The sequence below is a fragment of the Plectropomus leopardus genome, chromosome 2, assembly GCF_008729295.1.
Source record: "Plectropomus leopardus isolate mb chromosome 2, YSFRI_Pleo_2.0, whole genome shotgun sequence".
Lineage (NCBI taxonomy): Eukaryota > Metazoa > Chordata > Actinopteri > Perciformes > Serranidae > Plectropomus > Plectropomus leopardus.
The window spans coordinates 31,749,952-31,763,718 of record NC_056464.1 but is presented as its reverse complement, the minus strand read 5'-3'; the positions used below and the strand labels follow the sequence as shown (position 1 = coordinate 31,763,718).

The 13,767-nt window shown below is 38.0% G+C and overlaps 1 protein-coding gene across 1 annotated transcript in view; it reads left to right on the top strand.

The window, feature by feature from the left end:
* LOC121949544 (metabotropic glutamate receptor 4-like) overlaps positions 1–13,767 on the top strand; it is a 237,373-nt gene that overhangs the window by 70,161 nt on the left and 153,445 nt on the right. The window contains exon 2 of the mRNA XM_042495264.1: positions 6,468–6,684. Within this exon, the coding sequence (XP_042351198.1) occupies positions 6,468–6,684 (217 nt within the window). The remainder of the gene's footprint in view (positions 1–6,467; positions 6,685–13,767) is intronic.

The window sequence follows — 13,767 nt, the reverse complement described above, 5'->3', positions numbered from 1 at the left end:
GCCAGATTTTATGAGTAGCAAGTGGCAACTGGAGTAGAGAGTATGAAGTTAAATAAAGCAGTGCAATGAGTGTACAGTTTAGACTTTTAATCAGTGAATAAATGCTACAACTTATCAATACCCAAGCCATGCTCCCATGTTTCGTTCGCCAACTGCAGATGAGTGTGAAGGGGGTTAGCTGTGATGTAAGCGAGCGAAGTGCCCCCCCATAGAGTGCCTCAGGGATGATGTTTTTCTGTAGCTGAAGTTCGCTTAGCTGTGGTTCCCTTTTCAAAAAAGCCCATGGAGTTTTTCCATTGGACTTTGGTTTATTGCAGAAAATATTCTGTGGTGAACAAACATTTATGTAATCATTTACGTACACCTTTTGTTCAGCAAAATAATCTTCACAAGTTAACTCCAACATTAGGATTTTTGAGACCTATATGCTATCACGAGTAGTAAAAACTAATGTCGGTCATAAAGGAACTACACTTCGGTCACATGATTTAATGTTGCCACCACAACGTGGCTGTAAAGCCATGTTTGGCGTGGTTTGGTGTGATGACGTTCTGTAGTCTCATTTAGCCATTTTTTAGGAACCACCTTTATTTTAAGGCGTGTAAAAGCTTCAAAATTTGGGAGTGGGGTGATTGCTGACATTTTACGTCGTAGAACAAAAAATGAAAGTCTCTTCAGTTTATGTTAATCTCAGGCCTTAGTTAAGGCTCAGGGTTCCTGCAGATCCTTAAAACATTCAAAAGGCATTCAGTTTGTTAACCTAATGCCTTAATTGGCATTAAAAGTGTCCTAAATCAATCTTTCAAAAGTCTTAAAAATGTGACATTGGGAGAAGGATTTTATAAATCCTTTTTCTTACATTACATCATAATATCTCAAAATAAAAGGTAATATCTATTTTTTAAAATAATTTTCTGAATTTAATGTCAGGCAGATCAGGATAAAGGAACCAACAACACTCAGATAGATTTACCACATCCAATTTTAATGAAAAAGCATTTGAAGTGGATCATGTAACCTTTTCAGTTGACCAAAATAAGTTGTCCCTGTTAAAAAATTAACGTTGGTTATGTATGTTTTTCCCTCAGTTTTGGTTCCTGGAAAATGGATCCCAACTTTTCTTTGAGTGGCAATAACAAGTCTTTAAAAGTCTTAAATCTACTTCCCCTTAAGCTGTAGGGACCCTGAAGCTTCTTACCAAAAACTCATTAGAAAAAACCCTTTGACTTTGAGACGAGGGAACCGGAGGTGCTTGAATGCTATTTTATTTCCAGGTTTTGGGACTTGTTAGTGGGACACTGTTGGAACCTGACAGAGCTCATTTAAGGTGGGCTGTTAAGGTAGAACAGTTATTCTAACTGCAATGACAATCACAGTTGCTCCTTAACAGATAATTGATGATATGATATAATAAAAATAATAATAATGCATTTTATTTATAAAGCGCTTTTCACACACTCAATGACACTGTACAATAGATAGAGCATTTCAAACAACAACAAAAAACAAAAACAAAAAAGAAAGAAAACATAGCAACATAGCATAAGCATGTAAAAAAAATGATGATACTCAAGTAGTTTTTTAGAACTGAATTATTGTATATGGGTATATTAGGTTGTAGTTGTTCTTTTTCTTCCGCATGCACAAACCCGGGTTGAGAAGTGAGATCATCCCATATTTTGGTCAAGATGGCAAATTTTAAAATCTCTCTCAGTAAACAGCAACCTGTCACCTTCACAGCAGCTGACACTGTTACAGAAATCTGCTATTTTTGGCCCCAGTGTGTACCTGCTAAGAGTCAGAACAATTAAACAGCTCTGCACTCTGCTGGGTTCTCAGCAGAGAACGTGTTGGGTGTCAATAGCGTAGAAAGTCACATGCCAGGCAGGGAAACGACACCCGCTCCCTCTTACCAATGATTCATTTTCTGTTGAAAGCTCTCCAAATAACAACCTTTTCGGCTATTTCAGATGCAAGGTAAAAAACAAGATGCTCTAAACCTTAATGAATGCATTATGCTGTGCATATTTAAGAGTTATCCCACATTCATAAAGCCACTGGACCAGGTTTCTGTCAATAGTATTTGAAGAAAGGCATGATCATTTGGTGTGGGTCTATGTCATACTTAATAAAGGAGGGGGGAAGCTGGATACATAGGAGAGAAACACACCTAGCAAAAGAAACCAAGTCATTAATTTTTAGAGCCATTTTTAATTGAAATAACTTAATAAAACAACAACTTGAATCGCAAGGACAGAGAAACTTTGCGATTATTAGAAATGCCACTGAAAAAAAGAGACCCAGGTGTAGTCAAAATACTTCTCAAGGAGCCTTTTAGATAGATTAAGTTTTCTTCTTTTTATTCCATAAATAATCTCAATCAGCCACATGTTTTGTTAACTGAGCTCTTAAAAATACCAGTCCATGAATACACTGAGTTCCAGTATTATGTTTTCTATATCATTATTTCGTGTTGTTCCCCCTGCTGTGGCTCTCTCAGGGAATCATCTTCAGGTCCTGGTACTGAAGTGAATACCTCGGGGACTCTGGCCTCTAACCTGTCTTCATGAATACATCTCAAACCAAGCTGGGGAAGCTTGGATAGCTGTGCCGGGAGTGACTGCAAATACCACAAACAAACCCCATGTACCAAACAAAGATGGAAATCAAGTCTATTTTTATGTAATCGGTCTAAGAAAGCAGCACTTTTCCTTCCAGAGTCTACCTCTGAAGTATAAAGTATGAAATAGGGCTGGGCAATATTCATGTTTGCCAGGACTGGAAAAGTCATGGAATGGCTCAAAATCATGTAAACTTTGGAAAAGTCATGGAATATTTTCTTGTGTGTGATGAATTTTTTATGATATTTTCTGTGGATAACCTTCCATGTAATGTTACATAACATCAAGTTCATTTTCCATAGCTGTCAGTAGGCGGGTTCCCATTAACCCTCAAATTGTGCAAATTGAAACTGCGAATATGATGGAAGCACCTAAATTTCGAAAAAAAACTCCTGCAAAACTGCTATGGAAACACTTTTTTCCCGTTTTTAGGTCACATGATGCTATGGCTATGCATTTGTCGGTAGGAACTGTCTCCCTTGTGCATGATGCAGCAGGTGCTACAAGAGGACTTATTGCATCACATAACTCAAAAACCATCTGGAAGCTTGTAATCCACAATCACCTCCCAGAAATGCCTCATACGTCGACGCTCCCACGTATGAGGGGCTTGCCTTTCGATAATCACTTACTCAACAACCCTATGTCACCTTCCATTGGAAATAATGACGGCTGGTGCAGTGGCTGCAATAAACCTGCTAATGTTTTGAACATCCATCGGCATGCTTCTTGGAATGTTATCGAGAGAGAAGTTGCGTAACATCACGAGAGAAGTCGCGTAATATCACGTAATGAAAACGCAGTCATCTCTCAAATTGTGTTTTATCAAAATTTTAAAAATACAGCTTAAGTTTTGCGCTAATCTGTAATAGAAACCCCCCTACACTGTGTAGAACAGCAACACTTACAAATATAATACATATGGATACTCATTAGTATCACCAAGTTCATTTATTAAATAATCAGCTAAACATTTTTCTTCTTTTCTGGTCTGTATTCTCTCTTTGTTCATGTTCTGTATCACAGGCAATCTGTGGCAAAGGGCCAGTCAAGATAAAACTCCAGTTCAGTTTTTATATATTTATTTATATATATATTTTTACTCAAATAAGAGAGCTGGGCCACAGTGGTGTTCATCTTGGTGGGAGGACGTTGCCTTCAAGTCAGATGTTTAATATCAAGGGTTATCTGTGTGTGTGTGTGTGTGTGTGTGTGTGTGTGTGTGCACTCGCGCATATATATAACAGGGAACATACTCATCGTTACACAGTCTCCGATAGTGAAATGTCGCATGCCATGTGGCAAAGAGGCATCTAGAGGGAAAACAGGACTGTTTTTCATTAGGATCATGTTTCACTGAGTGCACCTTCTCCTCATTTTGAGACACAAGAACATGACGACAGATCCTCATCAAAAGGCACACTGTGTATCATTACTAGGAAACACCCCGGCCGTCTGTTTGGTGAATCACTGTGTGCCATAGGGATGAAAAAATCCCATTTACACGAACACAGTTTACCTATTACAAAAACTGACACAGTGCAATCCCACGAAAACAACCCCCTGTGTTGAAGCACAACAACCACCACCACCAGAAAATCTAAAATTATGGCCACTCAAGACAGCTTTGTGCTGGAGTTGACCCATTTATTTTTATATTTAAGTTTCTTATGTAATGTTTTTCGTTCTCCAGCACACGCATCAGTAAAATCTTTGCAGCAGAGGGAGCAACAGAAGCCTGCCATGATGCAAGTTCTTGCATTTACAAAGCGTTACTATTATAAAAGCTACTACTCTGTACCCTGTAGCAGTAGATCTTTTCTTTTTTTTATCTGTGTAAGATGCTTTACAGCTAAGAAAGCACACTCTGTGTTGTGTACAACATGGCATGCTAAGATGTGTTTATGTTTAGCAAGTGACCCCTACTCATGAGTCTGACATCGCCTCAGCTTGTGAACTGTGCAGCCCGCTGCAGCATGAGGGAGCACTGAGGCTGCATATTTAAAGGCTCGATGGGGGTTCAGGATCAGTAGCTTTGTTTTGAGTTTCAAAAGGAAAGGAGCTTGTTGGATGCTGTCAGACTTTTCACTGAAAAACTGGCTTTAATTTTTTATTTTGCTTTAGGGGGTGAGAATCTTTAGGAACCTCACAATTTGATTTGAGTCTAAGATGTTGGATTTAATTACAAATCAGTTCTGGATTGACTGAACAGAAAAAGAGGTGCAGTTTTCAGTCTCTTGCTCCTGTATACCGTGTGCCAAACCCAGGGTTCCCATGGTCATGATAAATTTGGAAAAGTCATTCCAGGCCTGGTAAAGTCAAGGAATTAGAAAATTTTGTCAAAAGTTTTGAAAATGTCATGGAATTTTGTTTGTACTGGAATTAATTGTTTCAGTATTGCTCCGTGGATTTGTTCTCTGCTGGATAGCTGTTGATGTAACGTACCTTTGATATGTGCCAGTCTCTTAATTTTCTCCCTACAGCTCATCTCTATTCTGTATTTCATCTTCACAAAAGGCAGCTTGCCTGTAGGGAGAACTGTTTGTTGGACGACGTACTCCTGGAAAAAAATTGCAATAAACAATGTTTTTGTCGATTTGAGACCCGTTTATGCCGCTAATATAATGATGACATCACATAATAATGCAAGTACAGTCTTTCAAAGATCAATGAACTTATAATTCTTTAGATGAAAAAAATTTACACATATTTTAAAAACTGATATCTGTTAATATATAGAAAGTATCCAAAATTATAGTAGCTTTTACAGGAGTAGCCAAAAATTCCTAAATTTGAGACTTAATACAAAATATGACCAACAAAAATAAAACCAAGAGATGCCACATTAGTGATTGCACTGTAGACAGTCCAGGGACTGCTTCACCTTTGCAGTTGAGTTCCGCCTTTTTTCGTTCCATCAACATCCCATTATTAACTAAAATTTAAAAAACTTATTTCTGACGTTTGTGAATCAATGCAGAATTTACCACGTCCACGTTGGGTTGCATCTAAAAATGTATTATTTCCTCTTCTTTCACTTGTGTCATATTTCCTTTGTCAAAAATAAAATAGAAATTCTTGCAATTAAGAGCAATATAAAGTCAGAGCTCAGCTTCAGTCGCCAATGTTAAAGACCACAAACCAGCATCTTAATCTTCACTTCTGCAATGATGTCTTTACAAGTCTCACTGACACAGCTGCGGCTGTCTCAATAACGCCAGCAAAGTGGATGACTCATGGCACATTTCTCAGATCTTTACTCTGGATTCTTATTTGTCAAAGAATGGACTTTAAAACAACACAGTACAGAGCTCTGAATGTTTCAGGGCCAAAATACATTTCTAATGTGCTGCGTTATGAACTGTTCAGATCTCTCTTCTGGGACAGGCCCGCTTTCTGTCCCCAGAGTCCAAATTAAACACGGAGAAGCAGTGATCAGTTTTTATGCTCCACATATCTGAGACAAAGTCCCAGAAAACTTGAAGTGAAACAAATCTAAGTTATTTAAGTCTTTTTTTTGTTTGCCACTTGTTTTTATTAAATTAAATGTGGGACCATTTACTCATATCTTGCTCTGCACTGTAATTTGTATTCCCCTGTTTAATCTGTCTTTTTCTATCTGATCCTATTTTCATCAGTTTTATTTTTGTGTGCTTTAATATTGTCTTTATATATTGCTTTATGTTTCTTTTATATCTTGTCTTAATGCCTTTTATGTCTTATGTAAGCACTTTAAACTGCCTTGTTTTTGAAAAGCGCAACACAAATAAACTTGCTTTGCCATAATATTCTTCACTCCTTCCAACTTGGAAGCTCATAACAACATCAATATTCTTTCCTATGCAGATCCCCCAGGTGAGCTACGCCTCCACAGCTCCAGAGCTCAGCGACAACACCCGCTACGACTTTTTCTCACGTGTGGTGCCTCCAGACACCTATCAGGCCCAGGCCATGGTGGACATTGTCAAGGCCATGCGCTGGAACTACGTCTCCACAGTGGCCTCAGAGGGAAACTACGGAGAGAGTGGTGTCGATGCTTTCATTCAGAAGTCTCGGGAGGACGGTGAGTGCACTTGGCTTCATATATCATTACTGCGAGTCTAGCACCGGGCGTGGGAAGATATTACCCAGTGTGGAAAGTCTGTAATGTAAGAGAAAAAAAATCAATTAGTTAGGTCAGATGTTAGATTTGATCCCAGAACATGCAAACAGCCAGAGGCTGAGTACAAACTTTAATATGTGCCATCACAGTGCATACAGAAGCATGAAAACAACACAGGATGTGTGTTTGTTACACATTTGCTTATGATGTGATGAGTTTTGAAGCTTTATGTGATCCAAAAATTGGCTGCAGTTGTACACCTTCCTTTTTGGCACGGCACTGAAAGAAGCACAGCAGCAGCAGTTGCACTTCCCTCCCAGTGTCTACACTGGATGTGCTCTGCCACAGTGCTGCTGTATTGTTATTAAAAATGTATTTATTTATCCTTTATTTAACCAGCAAAGCCTCATTTTCCAGCGTTTCCTGGCCAAGAGAGGCAGCAATACCAGCAATAACAATGAGTTACAGGCACACAACATAGGACAGAGAACCACAAAAAAGCCACAAAATTACAATAAAAAATAGATGTGAAAATCAGGAATCACATTTCAAGTAAAAGAAAAAATAACTTGACACAGAGTAGGGCTCCACAATATTAAAAAGAAATTTAAAATCATCTTGCCATTCATTTGACAGATATTTCAATTGCAATATAACTGGAAATGGCAGTTTTTGTGTTTTATCTTCTCTGAGGAAGTTCAGAAATGATGATGTGATTTTTGCAGTGGTCTGTACAAAATAAGCATGTACTCTGTATTTCTGATAATTGATGTGCAGGCCCAAGCATCTCTGTAGCACCAAAACACTTCATTTATAATGGTATGATGTGACAAATTTTATAAAAAAAACTGCAGCTGTAGAGATTTGGATACAGCGGGAGCTGTGATATAGATATAAACTTACATTATTTTGATTAATTTTGCATAATATTACTTAAAACAGTCATTTACTAACTGCACTATACAGATATTTCAGGTCAGAGTTATGGTCACAAAATCAGAACTCTACCTTTATATTTATTTTTAGGGGCCAAGTATTTTTTCTTTCAGAAATAGTAATAATGCATCTCCTTTTTGACATTAAGGCAAGGGAAGTTTATTTCTACAGCACATTTCAGCATCATTTCAAATAATAGACATACAGTGTGCCAAAGATGTAGGTGCAGACTAATTTAACTAAGAGACTGACATTGAATTACAAAATAAAGAGTAAGCTAACAAAGGACGGGAGCGTGTGGAGCTCAATTATAAGGACTCCAACATGAAGAAATTTGCCCACCGGTTCATAAACTCGTAGCAACACCTATGTTATCAATTACACCAGACAATATACAGGAAAAACTATTCTTCAACAATGCTCAGTATGTGCAGGGCTACATTAAGTTACTGCTAAGGCAAACCAAACATTTCCTGAAGCTGCAGCTTCACATAAAAGCGTTTAACTGGCACAACACAAAACTGACCGTTATTGTGTGTATTAGGGAATGCAGTGTGTTTGACAGTGAAATTAGCACCATACAGCCACCATGTATGCATATCATGACATGTCATTTTTGGCTTTTTTTGACAGCGGAAATATTTGAAATATTGCAGGGAGCAATGAAATAAGGAGGAGTAGCCACAGTGAGCTGTATGATGACGAGCTGCAGGCGATAGGCTGCACAGCGTTAACTCCCTAGCTATGTAACCAACTCCTTTTCTATCATGAACGCTATCAGGTTCCATATTACCACGGGGTTTAAATCAGAAATATTCCCAGATAGGCACTTTTGGTTTTTGCTTTGACACCATCGTCTTCTTGATCAGCTCTCCTTGATCTCATGACTTGAAGTGAAACATGACTCCGGCAACTCTGCTGCTGTACAGCGTAAAACCAGGTTATAATTATAGTGTCTGTCGCCCTACTAAGATTGATCTTTTTTTTTTTTTGACAAAAGACAATGTGAGTAATGGGGAAGTAATGCCACCAGTGACACTGAAATCCTCTGTAATGCCAGTTACACCGACAGCCACATTGTTGTGATTAGGGATGAGGATCAAAAATCGGTTTTATTGAGGACCTGGTTCTGCTTTTTTCAAAACCCAAAAATCAATAAAATTTGACCTTATCGTTACAGCTTTCAAGACCTGTGAGTCCTATAACGTAACATTACGTCTCAAGTTGAGTCACGTCATTTAAATCCAATCACTGGTCTGCATACACTGATTGTACAATAAAGGTTTCTAATATAATGGAATTGCCAGCCAACAGGCATTAAACCAAGCAAAGAAGAAATCTGGTCAGGCAGCCTCCACGGCCAAGCACATCAACAATATGCATCAAATCAAACCCAATGCATTACCTTCAACTGTCAACTGACTGCACAGTCTCCATCATCATCCTCTCACAGCAGCAGTGGTAAACACACCCAAAGTCCCGTCAGTCAAAAATAGTAATCCGAAGTTGAAAGAAACTAGAGTAAAACAGTTGTTTTGGTAAGACATTGGTTTTCCCAGCTATTTAAATGGACAGTAGAGATGGAATTACAACATGTCTAATGTCCAAACATGAGCTCTAATCATCTTATAATACATAATTAAAACTACTGATGCCAAGATTTTTTAAAGTAAATATTAAAATCAGAAAAAAAAATATGTTTAAAAAAATGTTGCCTCATGTTTCCACCAAATAAGAGGAAAATATCAATAGTGGAATTGATAAAGACTCAGGCCGTTAAGGAGTCTTTATAATCGTATCAATATCAATAAAATGAATGATCCTCATCCCTAGTTGTTATAGTTTCTAATACAGATTAAGATGGAAGCTTGCCTGCTCTGTCAGACCGACGACTGAAAAAGTTTGTGACCAGTGTAGCAGGGTGTTGGTGTTTTAAAACTCAGTGTTTTGGTTCTCTGGCCCAAACATGGACTGCACAGTAAGGTTGAGTGCCCTGGCTCTCATCACCCGAACCACCGATATGAAACTGCAGGCAGCCATTGTGAACCCTACCTGCCCAGAAAACAGCCAGAGAGCCAAATCGAACAAGGTTTTGCTCAAAGTTGAGCATCTAGCATATGGTTTCTGAGGAGTTTGTGATGATTGACTCCAATGAGATGATCATTTTGCTCTGAGTCTGCAGGATGTGCAAGAATGCAGTTGTTTGCAGCAATTAGCCTTAAAGACATGATAAGCTGACAGTATTCTAGGGTTGTGTTTGTTAGTTTTTATGTCGCCCAGTGTTGAAAAAGTGCTTATTACACTTAATGACGAGTACAAGACACATTTGTTTATTTTATAGCTATGAATTAGGCTTCAGGAGTAGAACTATGTGTTTGCTGCTAGAAATAATTTCAACTACATTTCAAAATCATTGCTCTCAGTACAAACACCAACATTTGATAGACCTCAGTCTCTTAAATGAGCTATTTCCAATAATGTCCAGCCACCCAATCCAACCCTGTGGGGGTCAGTATTTCACCCTTTAAATGTCTGTCTTCTACTGTGTCCACACAACCGCAATTTACAGTCACCAGTCATAAATAAAGGCAACTCAGAACTTACAGCAGAGCAAGAATACAGCCGGTCGAAATAAGGCTGCTCTCTTATGATCTTCACATGTGGCGTTTGTGTATAGTTTACTTTATAGCTTACTTAGCTCAGTTTTAGCAACGCCACAGTAACAATAAATCATTCATGCCATCTGAAAAGTTTATGGGGAGCTGTGAGCCTACAGTGTTAGCGTTGTGTTAGATACACTGAAGATATGTTTTGGTAAATAGCCAACTTTACATGTTACTTACTAATCTAAAAGAAACTTTGAGTTCAGCATGAAACCACATCTTTTTACTCTCCAAGAACTGTTGGAAAGCCACACAGATATTTACTGTCGTTTTGCTGCTTGTGATGGGGATAACGGTCATTTTCTGGAGCTTCTGCCATCGCTGTGTTTCTTACACACTAACTGATTCATTGAGACTGCAACTTCTACGCTTTATCCGTTGACTGTGTTGTGTCGAGGGCTGTTTCCCCGTCGATATATGTTTCCTCTCCCCCTACACATTAACGTGGGGATATACTTCTTGACAAGGGAACACCAGTCGGCTCAACTTCTTCATCCTCTCCTGTGGCCCACTAGAGGCCACAGTGACTCACTGTCGCCTCTCAGGCCAGGATGTATTATTACAGCGGGGACGGCCCGTCCCATTACTGCAACACAAAACATAGGCATCTTGGACATAACGCCAAAGGTGTTACTTCTTCAACCTCTGTTGATAGGGTTAGTTCATTTTTTGAATGTTTTAAACTATACCTAGATCTTACATATAGCTGCTTTTTAAAAAATCATCTTGGGGCTAAATGTATAGGTTCAATCAGCATTTTGTGGCAGAAAGAAAAAAAGAGATTTAATGTAAGATATGGAAGTTTTCCCATAGTTATTATACGCTACACAATTTTCCATTTGGCCTCCTGAACTCGGCTTTCTGTCCTCTTCCTTTTTTGTTTACCCCAATCCAATAAATTACTCCACTGAAGGAGTTCCAAAGGAGTTTGAGTGTTTGGTTTGGCAAAGTACGAGCGCAATTAAAAGGATGAGACTTTTAAGGTGCCCCGGTCATGTCTCCGGCTTGCACCGTGCCTGGGCAGAATGAGACCAGCTTGGCTGCGGTTGCTCATCAATTATGTCTGTCACTCTCTGAGTACTTAATCGCCTGGGCATGAGTCAGGGACTGCTGAGGGTTGGAAAAATAAGTGATGCTGGGTAAAACATGTTAGGCATTTTATCAGGACTAAAAAAATCAGGAAATGCATGTCACTGCAAATTGAGATCTATCTGACGAGTCAAATACATTATCCAGACTCTGAGGTGCTGTTATTTGACAGTGTCACGGGAAGGATGAAATGATGAAAACAATGCAGATAACCTACCGTGTCATGCATTAATAAGACATCATGTTCAGTGCAATCAACAGCGATCTATAGCATCTCTAAATGATCATCTTTATCTGATGAGTTGAGCTCCAAGACAAAACTATAAAGGGTCAATTTAAGAATAATTTATCTTGCCTTGTCATGGAATTGATTTGCTGCCTGATAATAAAGAAACAGCCTTATTTGAAAATGACTTTTAGATAAAAGGCTTTTTAAAACCAACATTATTAAAGAAGTAATGCCTGATTTTAATCAAACCACACATTTATTTAAATAAAGAATGTTTATTTTAGTTTTAGTTTAGCTGAGTTTATTTGCAAATGTACAGTATATGGATAGAAATGGCTTATCGAGATACTTTCCCTGTAAAATAACTAGAAAAATAGGAAAATTCCTAAATTCTATTCCTAAAATAATCCTAAAAATATTTATTAATTAAATATTTATTTATTTATTTATTTATTCAAAAACACCAAACATTCCCTAGTTTTGGGTTTTAATTGTTAGGATTTTAAACTGTTCTTTCTTCATCAGGTATAACAGTAAACTGAATTCCATCAGGTCAAGTGAAAACAAAGTATTTGATTATGTGACCTTTACGGTTTTATTATAAAGCCATTTCCCAGCCCTAAACTCAGTTCCACTGAAGCTTTGTGGAACTACGTTTACAGCTGGCAAATATATTGATATTCTGTAGCTATCGTGATATGAGACTGGATATCAGCGAGGATTTTGAATAATGTAAATGTTGTCATTTCCTGGCTGTAAAGGCGCCATTTCATTATTGTGTGTATAAGTGATTTAATTTTCCTATTAGACTTTTCTAGGTGTTCTCTTATTGTCTTTACCTACAGTCATTATATCCACATTACTGATGATTGATTAAAAGAATCTCGCGTAAATATTTTGTGATAGCACCGACCCTACAATATTGTCTCAAATCGGACATTTTATTTTCTCCATATGATCCAGCACTAATTGATTTGGGCACAACAGATTAAATTCAAACAATCATTAAATGCAGCCAGAATTTGCAATACTTTACATAGTGCAGGGTTTTCCACACAGTCATTTCTTTGTGGTGGGCTGCCACAAACATCTACTGCAACAAATAGATTGTCTTGTGCTACTAAAATATATATTTTGTATGGTTGTTCTTTGAACCACACTCTCAGAGTGCAGAGCATACTGTTGCCTGTACTATCCTTAAACGTTTACATTCACTTACTGTGCATTCTGCTTCTCCTCTCATCCATTGATCTTATCAGCTCTGACAGAATCAACTCATCAGTTATCTACATGCGACTCAAACTGCTGCAGGGGACAGAAGGGATAAAAATGACTCATGATGAATTTTGCCTATGCTGTGTTCATGAACCTGCAAAAATGTCCAAATTTAGAGCCGGGGGCCAGATTTAAAAAAATAAATAAATAAAAAAAGGACACACTCTTGCAAGATTTAAGGGGGAAAAAAAAACCCAGACATCATCCCTAATTCAGAGGCAATCGCTGTAGTGGTTGTATTGTTCTTAAGATTTGCATGCCTTACTTTTTATGATACTTCTTATGTTTGATTTTTTTGTCATAAACAAATCAGGCTTTGTTGATGTCTTAATCATCATTACGTTCAGTCCACATTTGTTCCATCTCAAGTGAATAACCATCTTTTCAATCAAAACTCATCAAATGAAAGATATTGCACTGAAAAAAATCAAACAATACAAGTTATCAAAAAAATTCCTACAAAGTGACTGCCATTGAGTTTGATCTTTTAATTGAAATGTTCTCGGGTAGCTTACTCTTTCAGTATTAATCCAGCAAATCTACGTCCTGCAGCAAAGATGTTGTTATATTTATCTGCGTATAGACTCTTAATTCACTGCTGCACTTGCACACTTACTTTGCATTGTTTTGAGCAAAATGTACCAAGAAAATAAGCCGAAAAGGCAAATTATCTGAGTCAGCTCCCACAGCAGCAACAGCCCTGGCATGCCAGCAGCCACCTGCTTGGAGTTGCACCAGCACAGCTTTCCCCTCTCTCCCTTAAGAGCGCTACAAAATATAACGGAGCACAATGTGGGTAAGAAGCAGATGATGAAAGGTAAATATGAATTCCAGGTGGGGTTTTTTGATCTC